The sequence below is a fragment of the Urocitellus parryii genome, chromosome 4, assembly GCF_045843805.1.
Source record: "Urocitellus parryii isolate mUroPar1 chromosome 4, mUroPar1.hap1, whole genome shotgun sequence".
NCBI classification, from domain to species: Eukaryota; Metazoa; Chordata; class Mammalia; order Rodentia; family Sciuridae; genus Urocitellus; species Urocitellus parryii.
Window position 1 is genome coordinate 190,369,054 of NC_135534.1, and position 15,328 is coordinate 190,384,381.

The 15,328-nt window shown below is 37.2% G+C and overlaps 1 protein-coding gene across 1 annotated transcript in view; it reads left to right on the forward strand.

Moving 5' to 3' along the window:
- The window catches only part of Hsdl2 (hydroxysteroid dehydrogenase like 2), a 71,297-nt gene that overhangs the window by 11,937 nt on the left and 44,032 nt on the right, over positions 1–15,328 (forward strand). Inside the window, exons 2-6 of the mRNA XM_026391158.2 lie at positions 2,050–2,213; positions 3,130–3,228; positions 5,463–5,577; positions 8,129–8,232; positions 10,395–10,493. Of these exons, the coding sequence (XP_026246943.1) occupies positions 2,050–2,213; positions 3,130–3,228; positions 5,463–5,577; positions 8,129–8,232; positions 10,395–10,493 (581 nt within the window). The remainder of the gene's footprint in view (positions 1–2,049; positions 2,214–3,129; positions 3,229–5,462; positions 5,578–8,128; positions 8,233–10,394; positions 10,494–15,328) is intronic.

Here is a 15,328-nt window from a genome sequence, read left to right on the forward strand (position 1 = left end):
AGCAGTGGTCATATTTGGCTTGTGGGCCATAGTTTGCTGACCCTTGGTTAAGAGATTGATACACACATAGTAGAAATGATTACAAAAACAACAACAACAGGGAAGAATGATAATATTTAAGGTAGTTTTTACTTTGTGGGGTGGGAGAAGGAAGGAGGAGGATAGAGTGGAGAGAAATAAACGGGTGGTGGCAATATTGTTTTTCTTGGTTATACCACCATTCATTTTCATTTTGTTCTTTTAGCTTTGCACATTCATTTTACTTGCTTTTTGTATATTTGCTGTATTTTACCAGAAACTGTCTCCACTTTTGCCTTCTCCCATTTTCTGCTTTCTTCTCATCAAATAGTTATTCCTTATTTTTTTAAAATATGTAATGCTTTTATTCATTCTTTTTTTTTGACAATATTTGACACTTCTGAAAATCCCTAAATAGTTATTCCTTATTAAAAACCTCTCCTCCTTTCACCTCTGCTGTCCTACTTGAGGAGTGCAAGCCACCCTCCAGGGCTTGACAGGAGCCGGACCTTCTTTTGTTAACATGCTTGCCTGTCCATGACCACTTTTTTCTTTGCCATTGTCACTTTTGCTGTCTTCTCTTCACCTTTATCTTTAGGCAGGCTGTGTTATTTGTCCTTAGAAAGCAAACAAGAAAGTAGTTTTCCTTCTTTGTCATCCTACTTTATTTTAGGTGTTTCCTTCTCATGAACAACTAGGAATGTAAGATGGAAGGATGTGAAGAATGAAGTGGACATAGGGAACTGTCAATGCATTCAATCAGAGTATTTCTGATCAATACTTAGCTCTTTTAGAGCCCTTTAGGGGCTCTTTGGTTGTTGATACCGGAGATTGAACCCAGGGGTGCTCTCCCACTGAACTATGCCCCGATCCCATTTTTTTTTTTTTGAGATACAGTCTTGCTAAGTTGCCATCTTGCCTTAAATTTGTGGTCCTCCTGCCTCAGCCTTCTTAGTAACCATGATTACAGGCATGTGCCCCGCACTGTGGTCTAGGTTGGTTTGTTTAACAGCTTTACTAAGATGTGCTTCACACCAAACATTTCACCTGTTTTAAATATGTAGTTCAGTGGCTTTTAGTATATCTACTAAAATCACCACAGTCAATTTAAAAACCTTGTAATAACTGAGTGGTGTGATGATTCATGCCTATAATCCCACCTACTGAGGCAAGGAAGATGCAATTTAACCAGACCCTGTGCAAAAGAAAATAAAAAGGGCTAGGGGTGTAGATCAGTGGTGGAATCCTTTCCTAGCACATGTGAGGCCTTGGGTGTAATTCCTAGCACCACAGAACACAAAGACTTTTCCACTCACTTTCAGCTCTCAACTCCCAACCCTCCTACTCTCAGCTTTAGGCAGCCCCTGATCTTGTGTCTCCATAGACTTGTCTATTCTGGATACAAAATGCAGTCCTAACACATGTGGTCCTTTGTGACTACATTCTTTCACTTAGCAAAATGCATTTGATTCATTCATGTTATGGTAGCATTTATGTAAGCATTTTATTCTCTTTTATTGTATGGATATATGCTACATTGTTTATCTATTCATTAGTTGATAGACATTAGGGCTGTTTCCACTACTATGAACATCCACTGAACCATTATTTGTTTTACATAGTTTCTTTGTTATGTATTCATTGTAGAAAATTTGAAAAGTATTAGAGAATATAAAGAACCTGGTGAAATTTATGCATAATTCTGCCATTCAAAAATAAGCCTTGTTAATACTTTTTTTGTGAAATAATGCATGTTTGTGTATAGTATTTTATTAATTTCTCATTAAAATTTACTTTGAGCAGATTTTGTTTGCCAAACCACAGTAAGACTGCAGTTGTCATAAATAATTTATAAGTCATTATGCAGTGGGAGTATAGCAGAGTTATTAGCTATCAGATGGGCAGCAGGGGCTTAGAGAAAATTTCACAGAAGAAGAAATATGTATATTATGAAAATGTGCATGAGCTCCTGATACTGGTTAGTAATAAAATATTGCACTTTCTAACAAGGTCACATTTGTTCTGTTGTAGGAAGCTAGCAGGATGTACAGTTTTTATCACAGGTGCAAGCCGTGGCATCGGCAAAGCTATTGCATTGAAAGCAGCAAAGGATGGAGCAAATATTGTCATTGCTGCAAAGACTACCCAGTCACACCCCAAACTTTCAGGCACAATCTATACTGCTGCTGAAGAAAGTGAGTATGACAGTCCCATTTCATGAAGTGCCCTCACAGTGATCTCTATAGTTTAAGCTATTTGAAAAATACCCTAAGATAATTTTATCTGTTTAAGGAAATATTTATTTTGTTACCTGAAAGCAGGAGTTTTGACTGTTTTTCTTCTCTAGCACTTCTAAGCCATATGAGAGATTTCAGTTAAAAATCATGTCTCAGGGCTGGGGATGTAGCTCAGCGGTAGGGCAGTTGCCTACTGTATGGGTGGCTCTGGGTTTCATCCCCAGCACCCTCCTTCTTCCCACCAGGCAATAATTCTTGAATGGGAGGGAGCGATGGAGTGAAAATGGAGAGGAGACCATCTGAGTGGGGGATGGTGTGAATATTTTGAAAAAACTCTTACTCTCTGTTCACTTTGCAAGTTGTTCTCTTAATGTTTTCAGTTGATGAATAATTGTGCTTATTTTCAGGGATTGTGCTAGGTTCAGTAGCAGGAGAAAAGGCTTAAATATTCAAGTCCAGTTTTGCTGATCAAGATTATAGCATTGTTGGTTATGTTGGAGAAAATGAGCAGGAAGTGCTTAGAAGGGGAAGATAAACTGGCAAAACAGGAGCAATAGGTGATATATTAATGACAATTCTTTAAACTAGCCTGTTATTTTTGTGTACTTTGTGAAATTTTCCATGTTAAAAGTTTTTTTAAATTACCTTCCTTTTTTTTTTTTTTTTAATAGAGTTGGCCCAGTTAGTCTGAAGCTGGATGGGGTTAGTCAGTCTGTCCTACTGAGTGGTAGAGTCACTAGTGGTTATAACACTGTAGTAATTTATATTGATTTTCTGAAAATAGGGTACTTTTTTCTTTGGACGGTTATATCAGAATGGAAGGTGTACAGTATTTGAGTGTGCTGATGCTTTTCTGTTTGTTTGCCCTTTGTAGTTGAAGCAGCTGGAGGGAGAGCCTTGCCATGTGTCGTTGACGTGAGAGATGAACAGCAAATCAACGATGCAGTGGAGAAAGCCGTTGAGAAATTTGGAGGTAGTGCCTTAATTCTGAAGTAATTATTGACTATTGATAAAATATAGGTATAATAACACCCAGTGGATGATTATTGGATATTGATAAAGTGTAGATAGTATCAGAACACCCAGTGGATGCCCAAAACTATGGATAATAACTGAGCCCTATAAATTCTGTGTTTTTTCGTATACATACAATATGATAAAGTTCAGTTGTAAATTAGGTCAGTAAGAGATTAACAACAATAATCAATAATAAAATAGAACAGTGATAATAATATGATTATAATAAGTTGTCTGACTGTGGTTTCTCCCTTTCATAGTCTGAACTTTGAGGTACATAACTCACCCGAGCACGTTAGCATAACTAGCCCACATTCCTTTTTCCTTCTTCACAGTGTCATCTGTAGAAGATTCATTCTTACTGTAGTTCTTAGCAGCCTCAACATGACAAAATTTTTATTTCCTTGAGAACTTTCACCTTCTTACTTAAAGCACTTTATGGCTTTTCTGTTGCTTATCTGAAATGCCACCATCACTACTTTTACATTTTAGGGCCATTGTTAAGTAAAATAAGGATTCCTAATACATAAGCATTGTCATTGTGATACCGGGACAGTCAATTTGATAACCAAGATGCCTACCAGGTGACTAATGGGTGGGTAGTACCCCACTTTGAAGGCTGGAAGGCAAGAGAATCACAAGTTTGATGCCAGTCTTGGCAACTTAGCAAGACCTTATCTCCAAATAAAAAATAAAAAAGGCTGGGAATGCAGCTCAGTGGTGAAACACTGATGGGTTTAATCCCCAATACTATTAAAAAAAAAAAAGTGAGAAAGAAAGAAAAAAAATAGTAACAGAAATTGGTACTGAAGGGTATGGAAATTGAGAAATGAGAATATGATCCAAATTTTATAATGTTACTATCTATGAAGAAAGGGTGCTTATGACTAAAGTATTTTAGTGAATTTAATGATCTTATTTAAATAGTTTTCCACATGTTTTGAGAAAGGGGATTGGAAAAGTTAGCAGAATAGTAAAAGATGTTCTTAGAAGCTGTCTAACCCAAGAAGTAGAAATTGTAGTATTCCTGCTTTATGGAATATTAACTGTCCTCTCCTTTTTTTGCATTCATTTTTTAAAAATTTTTAAAAATTGTGGCAAAAGACAAAACTTTCCATTCTGACCATTTTAAAATATATAGTTCAGTAGCATTAAGTTCATTCATACTGTGCAACAGTCATTAAGTGAACTTTAAAAAAGAATAACAAAGGACATGTAGAAACAAAGGAAAACATTTGACATATTTTATATTTTGCCATTTTCATTTGGTATTATTTCATTAAGCATATAACTATAAATGATACATAGTAGAAACTGGATGGAGTATACAGAACTAGATACAGTATACAGAAATCAGTTAAAGATTTGTGTTTTTTTTTCCGGCCCTGGGGATTGAACCCACAGGTGGGCGCTTGACCATTGAGCCACATGCACAGCACTGTTTATTTTTTATTTTGAGACAGTCTTACTCAGTTGCTTATGGTGTCACTAAATTGCTGAGGCTGTCCTCAAATTAGTATTGTTACTGCACCCTGCTAGTTATTATTTATGTGTGTATGTGAGTCACTAAAACAAAATTGATCCATTTTGATCCTTTTTATGGGATTGAAAGTTAAGGTCTTTCTCTTCCCAGTTTCAAGAACAGAAAGGAGCCCTTGCCTTTAAAAATAGGGTCTTGGGGGAAAGGGAGACTTGTATACTTGGTAGGGGCACAGGCCTTGGAGACATGCCAGAGAAGAATTTGACTTAGGATTCATGGAGACAGGGAGGGAAGACCAGGAGGTAAAAGAACAAGTAGGACGGAAGCTATAAACCATTGAGGACTAAGCCTCCTAGAATTTTCCATGGAGTGCTGGTGATTGCCTGTATTTCTATTGTACTGCTACAAATCATGTGGTGCTGTTTGTTTTTTTTTTAAATAACTTTATTTATTTATTTTTTTATGTGGTGCTGAGGATCAAACCCAGTGCCTCATAAATGCAAGGCAAGTGTTGTACCACTGACCTATGACCCCAGCCCCATGTGGTGCTATTTTGAAACAGCTACTGAATCTTATTATCTAAAAGTGATATTTGTGAATCAACCAAGAGTTCAACAATGTAGAGTAAATGCTTTTATTTGTGTGCGTGTGTGCATGTGTGTGATAAAGTGTCCCTTCCATTAAAATGAAACTGATTATTTTGGAAACAGGAATTGACATTTTGGTGAATAATGCCAGTGCTATTAGCTTGACCAACACATTGGAAACACCTACAAAGAGAGTGGACTTGATGATGAGCGTGAACACCAGAGGCACCTACCTCACGTGAGTCACAAGGAAAAGTTGTGGGGGGAGAGTCACAGTGTTTTCACAAACAGATGTGAACTGAATTAGCAATATAGTTTTAAGCTAGCAGATACATTTTACTATTTTATTAAGCTGAAGGTAGTAGTATTGTAAGTGTGGTTCTAAGAGATTTCATATAATATAAAAGACAGGGCTTGTTGCTGTGAAAAATGTACTTGATCCAGGATTAATGCTAATAAGTGCCAGGCCTGCAAGGGGAAGATGGAAAGGTTTTGTCTCACAGATCAAGGGAAAGCTCATGTTTACAGTGTAAATGAAATGCATTCTTTCCTGTGAGTATAAGATATAGTCTGGAAAATAGATTTAGTTGGTTTCTACTGATGATTTGATGAAAATAGGGTATAATATTTTTTTCCCCTCTTCACTTTACACCCCATAAAAGTGAAGTACCTTATGCCTATTAATGCCAGCTTCTTGGGAGGCTAAGGCAGGAGGATTGCAAGTTCATGGCTACACTTAGCTACTTAGTAAGACCCTGTCTAAAAAAAAAAAAATAACAATAACAAAAAATGGGGACTGGGGATGTAGCTCAGTGGTAGAGCACTTGCCTAGCTTGTGGCCCTGGGATCAATCCCTAGTACCACACACACACACAAAAGAAGAAGAAATGAAATGAAAAACCTTATGTACAAAAACCTGTAACATCAGGCACCAGTGATCGAAATGAGGCAGATTAAAAGCTGCTGAACAAGGCTTTATTTAGATTTGATCCCTGGTGAGATCCTCCAGTCCACCCGAGCCCGGTCTCAGAGAGTCTTGCCCAGGCTCAGCCAGATTGGAATTTTATTGGGTTTAGGGCAGGAAGGGAGGGCTTGAGATAGGAAAGGAGGTTTTTAGAGTCGCTTGTCCTCCTGGGGTTGGTTGGGGGATCTGTGTCCTTCCAGGATTGGTCAAGAGACCCTGCTGATTGACAGGTGGTTAAGAGGCACCATCACTGCCTATCTGTCGGTGCCTGATTGGTTGTTCTTTCTGGCGCACGGGTTGCCTGGTGCTTTATCCCCTTAGGCACCTCAAACCGGCCTAACAAAACCCTTTAGTCATGTTGATTGTATTTGGAACGTTTGTAAATTTAATAAAATGTTGCAGTTGGGAATTAGAGTATTGTACATTTAGAACATTTAGAAGTTTTTTTTTTTTAAAACGACTTGAAAGAAGAATGGACCAGGTTTGAAAACACATCATGACTTGAATATAAAATAAAGCTATATAATAATTAAGCTTAATATATTGTTTAGCTATAAGATGTTTTTACTGGCATCAGATCAATATTGGCATCAGATCAATATTGGCATCAGATTTGCCATTTTAGGTCAGGAACCATTTTATCTAGAGGTTCCAAAGTTTCGATTCTGGGGCAATATTGCTTAACATGTGCCTGCTAAACAGTCAACCCCACCCCAGCTTATGATGCAACTTATGAAATTCCTCTTCCGGGCTATAAAGCAGCTTATGAAATTCCTCTTTCGGGGTATAAAGCTGCTCTGTGAGGGCCGACATGCTGTTGCTCTCCTTGGAGGGACAGTATTGTTGGTTTGCCTTGTGCTACTGATGGTAAATCTCTTGTGAGATTCCGGTGTGTGGCATAGTCTTTGGATTTTGCATGGACTCTGTGAGTGTCCTTTCAATTGTAACTTACTACTTAAAGTTTAATCCTTTGTTCAGTTCCAGATTGTCATGACTATGGTGGGTGTTACCAACATTTATAGAGGAAAACTAAAAATTAGAATATCCTGGGTGTGGTGGCCCATGCCTGTAATCCTAGAGGCTCAGGAGACGGAGGCAGGATGATCATGAGTTCAAAGCCAGCCTCAGCAAAAAGCAAGGCACTAGGCAACTCAGTGAGACTCTGTCTCTAAATAAAATACAAAAAAAGGCTGGGGATGTGCCTCAGTGGTAGAGTGCCCCTTGGGGAAAAAAAATTAGAATGCTATGTAATTTGGGAAGGGGCAGAAGCAGAATTTGAACCCAGGACTGTCTGACTTGAGCAACACCCATGTTGTTGTTTCTTCTTTTTTAAACTTGAGTTTTTCCCCCAGCCCTTTTTATTGTTAATCTTGAGACAGGGTCTTGCTAAATTGCTGAGGCTGGCCTTGAGTTTGTAATCCTCTTATTTTAGCCTCCAGAGTAGCTGGGATTATACACCCAGCTGAATACCCATGTTCTTTACCACAGTGGCAACTGAAAAGTACATTAACTGTTTCTGTAAAAGTGTGTGTGCTGGGGAGGGAGAATTTATCACAGTTGGGGTTGAGGATAATCTTAGCTGGACATAAAACTAATGTATCAAAGATTTTTTTTCATCAAGCAGATTATGTACTCAGGCTATTCAGTAAAGTTTCAAAGCATGAAAATTAGTTGCTTTTCTATCTTCTTTCTAGAAAACAAAGAAAACTATAGAAAACTAAGCAAGTTGAGTTTCTCTATAGGAGTAATTTAAAATATAACTTTAAAAAGTGCAGAAGTTGTGAGAAAGCGATTAACTTGACTTGTGTTTGCTTCTACTTTCCAGATCTAAAGCATGTATTCCCTTTTTGAAAAAGAGTAAAATTGCTCATATCCTCAATCTCAGTCCACCACTGAACCTAAATCCAATGTGGTTCAAACAGCACTGTGGTAGGTAGTAGGGTCAGGGGATGGTTTACTGATTTGTTTTGAATTAAGTCAGTGTATTTATTATGTAATCATAACTTGTACATAGTACTCCGTGGTAAATTTTCTGTTCCAAATCAATAGGTAGCATTTTGGAAAGTAGATTAGTGATCATTTATCTATAATGTTAGAAATTTATAATTTAAAAAATTGAAGTATAACATACATTCAAGAAAGTGCACAGATCTTAGTGGTTCAGTGAGTTTTGAATATGTGTATACCTGTATAATCATTACCCAAATCAAGATATGGATTTCTTTTCTTTTTTTTTTTTTGTTTTATATTTTTAGTTATAGATGGACACAATACCTTTATTTTATTTATTTATTTTTATGTGGTGCTGAGGATCAAACCCAGTGCCTCACACTTGTTAGGTAAACACTGAACCACTGAGCTACAACCCCAGCCCAACATATGGATTTTTATTATCCCAGGAAACTCTTTCACATCCCAGTGGGTATGTTTTACTGTATGTAATTTTTCCTTTAATAAGTTGATTAAATACACAAAAATAAAGGGATAGTTTTAAGATTTTTTATTAATCACTGGACATGGTGATGCATGCCTGTAAGACTAGTGACCTGGGAGGCTGAGGCAGGAGGATCACAAGTTCAAAGTGAGCCTGGGCAGCTCAGTGAGAATTTATATATCAAGATAAAAAATTAAAAGGGCTGGGGATGTAGTTCAGTGGTAAAGCACCTCTGGGCTCAATCCCTAGTACTGCAGATAGATAGATAAATAGATAAATAGATAAATAGATATATAGATAGATAAAATTGATTTAATGATTTTAGGTGAATGTGCTAAGTAACAAGATTTATGTATAGTATGTGCCTGTTTTAAGATCATTATGTCAAATACTTGGTTCATGTTGCAGTAGAATTCACTAACATTTGGAAAGGCACTTGGAATGGGAATCCCTAAAACAAAACAAAAGAAGTTCTGCTTTAATCGATTAAGTGAATTTGCAACCTTTTGTTGTTATTAATATTTATTTTTTGTGGTACTGAGGATCAAACCTGAGGCCTTGTACGTACTAAGTACATACTCAATTACTGAGCCATACCCCCAGCTCATGTTCTTGTTTAATGGTTTGTGGTTTCTCTTTAAATAATCACCTTTGGGGTTGGGGTTGTGGCTCAGTGGTAGAGCGCTTGTCCCACATGTGTGAGGCACTGGGTTCAATTCTCAGCACCACATATGAATAAATGAATAAAATAAAGGTCCATCAATAACTAAAAGAAATATTTAAAAAATAATAATCACCTTTGTTTTTTAAAAAGAAAAAAAAACAAATTAAGAAGTAGTAATGCAATTTATTCCTATAATATTAAGAAAAACAAAAGTTTATTCATCTTTTCTTTTAATCAAATATCAGGAAGGAAATATTTATTTATTTATTTATTTATTTATTTATTTTTTAAAGAGAGAGAGAGAGGAGAGAGAGAGAGAGAGAGAAAGAATTTTTAATATTTATTTTTTAGTTCTCGGCGGACACACCATCTTTGTTTGTATGTGGTGCTGAGGATCGAACCCGGGTCGCACGCATACCAGGCGAGCGCGCTACTGCTTGAGCCACATCCCCAGTCCAGGAAGGAAATATTTAAAATGGGTTCATCTCTGCTCAACTAGTTCCATGAAAACTGTTATTCAAAACTTAGCACATTTATTTTTTTAAATTAATTAATTAATTATTTTTAGAGAGAGAGAGAGAGAGAGTTTTTGATATTTTTTTTTTTTTTTTAGTTTTTGGCAGACACAACATCTTTGTTTGTATGTGGTGCTAAGGATCGAACCCGGGCCGCACGCATGCCAGGCGAGCGCACTACCACTTGAGCCACATCCCTAGCCCTGAAAAAACTTAGCACATTTAAAACTGTATTTTGTATCTTTTAATATTATTGAAAAAAAATTCTCAAAAATATATCAGGGAGTTATGGAATATAGTTCAGTGGTAGAATGCTAGCCTAGTATGCACAAGGTTCCCAGTAGTACTGGGGTAGTGGGGGGATGGAGATAGATCAATCTTTCAGAGAGAAAATAGTAACAGAAATAAATTGGTTATGCATACTCACAAATCAATTTGTTTCTGAATTACATTATTATTATTTGTGGTTTGTTTGCAGCTTATACCATTGCTAAATATGGTATGTCTATGTGTGTACTTGGAATGGCAGAAGAATTTAGAGGTGAAATTGCAGTCAATGCCTTATGGCCTAGAACAGGTATGTACTTGTTTAAAGGTACCTTTATTAGATTTGCATTTATTGTCCCCCTTTCCCCTGGTGCTGAACCCAGAACCTCACCCTTGGATGCCCTAGGCAAGTGCTGAACCACTGAGCTGCACCCCCAGCCCTATTCTTGTTGGCACTCTTGAACTGCTTCTTGGAGTGGGCCTGCGTAGACTATCAACAGTAATATCATTCTGCTTGGAAACAAGTTACATTTTTATTCTGCAGCATAAGAGCCTAATCTGTCACCTTTCATTTTTGACTGGGGCTACATGGCTGACTCTTCAGCTGAAGCTGTATTAGGAACACTGAACACTGGGCCGTGTGGAGATTCTCATGAAGGCCAACAAGAGAAGTGCTTCCCTAACCTCTTCCCTGTCTTGTCTTTGGTATCTTCCTAAATTCTACAGATTCTTATGCTTTTGTTTTTTCCTTACATATCCCCCAAAATGCTTTTTAACTTTCTTATATTCCTACTATTTTTATCTTTGCTTTTATAAAAGGCTGCATTATGTATAGTTTGATATAAGTTCTTGTGAGTTCACAGAGTGCCCAGAGCCTTCTTGGATGATAGGAGAGTATTCACATGCCTGGGCTTTGTATATAAATTTACAGTTTTTAAAACAATATTTATTTTTTAGTTGTAGGACACAATAACTTTATTTCATTTACTTATTTTTATGTGGTGCTGAGGATCGAACCCAGGGTCTCGTGCGTGCAAGGCGAGCGCTCTACCGCTTAGCCACAACCCCAGTCCCAACATTTTCAGTTTTGGTATGACAAATTGATGGCCTCCTGGCTGCTGAAAATCTGTCTTGTGGGTTTTTTACTTACCACTTTTATATCAAAATAGCTTAAAGAAAGAAAAAGAGAAGATAACTTATTTCATCATATATTTTTTTATATACTTAATAGATATTGCCCATGAAAGCCTTAATTTCTTTCCTCTTCAATCTAAATGGGCGTTTCACCCCTGAAAATGTATGTCTAATGATTATGTAAGAGAAGCGACTGAGAAGGACTTTGATTCCTTCTGGGAGAGAGGACACATGGGGCCAGCAGAGAACAGAGGAGGGAGACTAGATATAGACAGTCCCCAACTTACGATGGTTCGACTTAATGATTTTCCAACTCTTCAATGATGTGAAAGTAGTTCAGCTTTCAGTACTTCTGATTTTGAATTTTGTTCTTTCACTGGCTAAGAATATGCAGTACCACATATTCCATGGTACTGGATAATAGCAACAAGTTGCCACTTCCAGTCAGCCACAGTCATATGAGGGTAACAGCCGATTTCTGCTGTGTACTGTGCTGTCAGCATCGTTTTGGATTTTGTATTTTGTGTTTTTGCATACTGTTATATTTATAAAATGCCCATCTTGCTAAGTGTGGTGACTCAGGAGCTGAGGTGGGAGAATCAAAAATTCAAAGCCAGGGGCTGGGGCTATAGCTCAGTGGTAGAGTGCTTGCCTTGCATGTGTGAAGCGCTGGGTTTGAGGCTCAGCACCACATTAAAAAAAAACAAAAAACAAAAAACAGTAAATTAATAAAAAGGATATTGTGTGTCCATCTACAACTAAAATAAAAATATTTTTTAAAAAAATTCAAAGCCAGCCTCAGTGACTTAGCAAGGCCCTAAGCAACTTAGTGAGACCCTATCTCAAAACAAAAAAGCTGGGGATATAGTGCAGTGGTAAAGTGCTCCTGGATTAAAACAAACAAACAAACCCAGATGCCCATCTGAGTAAGTACATGAGATATTAACACTTTGTCACAAAATATGCTTTGTATTAGACTCTTTTTTTTTGTTTCGTTTTGTTTTTTGGGTGTTGGGGATTGAACACAGAGGTACTTTACCCTTTACCGCCAGTCCTTTTGGCTTTGAGACAGGGTCTTGCTAAGTTGCTTAGAAAGCTTCACTAAGTTGTTGAGGCCGGCTTCAAACCTGTGATTCTCCTACTTCAGCCTCCCAAGTTACTTGGGAGTACAGATGTATACTACCTCACCCAGCAATGATAGACTTTTTTAAAAAAAATACCTTTATTCTATTTATTTAGAGAACAGGGTCTTTCTAAATTGCTTGGGGTCTCATTGAGTTGCTGAGGCTGGCCTCAAATTTGCAACCCTCTTGCCTCAGCCTCTCAAGTTGCTGGGATTAGAGGCATGCACCACTATCCCCAGCTTTTTTTTTTTTTAAGTATTTTTTAGTTGGACACAATATCATCTTTATTTTATTTATTTATTTTTTATATGGTGCTCAGGATCGAACCCAGGGCCTTGCATGTGCTAGGCGAGCGCTCTACTGCTAAGCCACAATCCCAGTCCCACCTAGCTCTTAAATGCATTTTTGACTTAAGATGTTCTCAATTTATGAGGGGTTTATGATAAGTTGAGGAATATCTATACTCAAAATTCCTGGATAGAGGGCTGGGATTTGTAGCTCAGGGGTTGAGCAAGCACCTCTCGTATGTGAAGCACTGGGTTTGATCCTCAGCACCACATAAAAATAGATAAATGAAGTAAAGATAGTGTGTGGGGCTGGAGCTGTGGCTCAGCAGTAGGGCACTCACCTAGCATGTCCAAGGCACTAGGTTTTATCCTTAGCACCACATAAAAATACATAAAATAAAAGGTATTGTGTCCAACTACAACTAAAGGAAAATATTTTTTTTAAATAAAGATAATGTGTCCATCTACAACTAAAAAATAATTTAAAAAAAATTCAGTGAAGGTAAGGGGACCCATATCCAGGCACAGAAAGAAAAAAACATCTAGAATAGCAGCTTTCAGTTGAATAAAACTGCTAATAAAACTGCTAACAGAAAATACCTTGATTAAAAACTACAACTACATTAAGAGATTGAATTATAGCAGGAAAAAGTGCTTTCTGGAAGTAATAGATTGTTGTGAATTAAAAATGTATGTATAATAGTTGAATTCAAGGACTATATTTTTATTGTAATACCTGAATAAATAGCTTGGAAGTTCAAGTGCAAGAAATAAAAGAGCAAATGCACTATGAGTAAAAAGAAGAAACTTAGAAAACACATCCAGGGAACATGCAAATATCAGGAGTCCCAGAAGGAGGGCTGGAAAAAGAACAAATAGAGTAGAAACAATAATTGAACTAATAATGGAAAGCAATTTCCTGAGGCTGAAGAAAGACATACATATATGGATTGAAAGGTTTATCAAATATGAGTCTGAATTTATAGGGAGTGGGAAAAAACATCTAAGGAATCTCAGAATTTCATGAATAGGAAGAAAATCTGTCAAGCATGTTTCTTACCAAAAAAAAAAAAAAAAGAGGTCCGTAGTCTCTTTTCATCTTCAACACCAGAAACAAGAAGGCTGTGAAATAACATCTGCACATTACTGACAAGAAGGAACTCAGCCAAGATAATATTTATTGAAGGAAGGGAAGATATGTGAGTCTGCTATCACACTTGAGAAAAATCTAGAAAAGTCTCTTAAACAGCAAGCTGTCAGAACAAAGACTTTTTCAGGATAGAATTCAGAAAAGAAAAGAGAAAATAATGATAAACAAATAACACTGCAGTATGTATGGCTAAATATAAGTGGATTATGATAGAATAACTGGGAATAAGAAATATAGGTAATAAACAAGAATTCTTGATATAGGAGAGTATAAGAGAAAACTTTAATATTGGTCTTTAACCAAAAGCAGTAAACTCTCTTCAAAACCTAGGAGTTGGGAAAGTCATTGTATTCTAAAGGGCTCATATGAGCCTAGAATTGGGTACAGAGAAGCATTCTGACAGTCTATTTTGGGGCAGCCACAGCTCTGTTTGGTGCTGGGACATAGAAATGTGTTTGGATTTTCAAAATTTATAAACAACTACCTTTTTAGTCTTACCTTTTTTTTTTTTTTTTTTGGTACCAGGGATTTAACTCAAGGACAGTCAACCACCAAGTCACATCCCCAGCCCTTTTTCATTAGAGACAGGGTCTTGCTGAGTTGCTTAGGGCCTCGCTAAGTTGCTAAGGTTGGCTTTGAACTTGCAAAATGTTCCTCCTGAGCTGCTGCCTCAGCCTTTCAACATCTCTCATACTTTCTCAGCTTCCTTCCCCCAGCCCAGATGTCATTGCTACCAAAATTGATAGAGTTAGGTAGTTAGAAGGGAGGACTCTGAAGTAACAAAGTTCTAATAAAGTTATCTTTGTACCTCTTTTATGTTGTCACTTTCCATTCATTTGTTTTCCAAACATTCATTGAGACTTACATGGTTCTCAGCAGTATTCATTGATGACGCATTCAACAGATATTTCATCTGTTACATGCAGGCATTGGATAATGAGATGAACTGGGGTCTGTCACCCTCACAGAGTTTACTATTTAGGGTGGGAGATGTAAGAGTTTGTTACCATTGTTTGTGCTTGTTCTTCCTGCTTGCCTGCACTCTCTAACCTGTAGGTTTTGGGAATCCTGAGTTAACAAAGTGAGAAAAAGCCTATGACTAAGAATTTTAGATCTTATTGATACAACAAACATTATTAGACACCTGTTAATTTTGCCAAGCTCTGTTCTGTTTGCTTAAGGAACATCAGAGAACAAAACAGGTAAGAATCTCTGCCCTCAAGGAACTTAACAGTCTAACTGGGAGAGACATAATAGACAATCAAATAGATGATAATGCTGTGAAGAAATAGAACAAAGAAAGAGGGACTGGGAATCTCATATATTGGGGAGAGAAGGTTTCAATTAAAACAGAAAAACAAGGTAGAAAGGTTTGGCCTTTTTGAGAATGTGGCATTTGAACATAGACTTGGAGGTGACAGAGTGAGCCTTGGGAATAGTTATCTGAAGG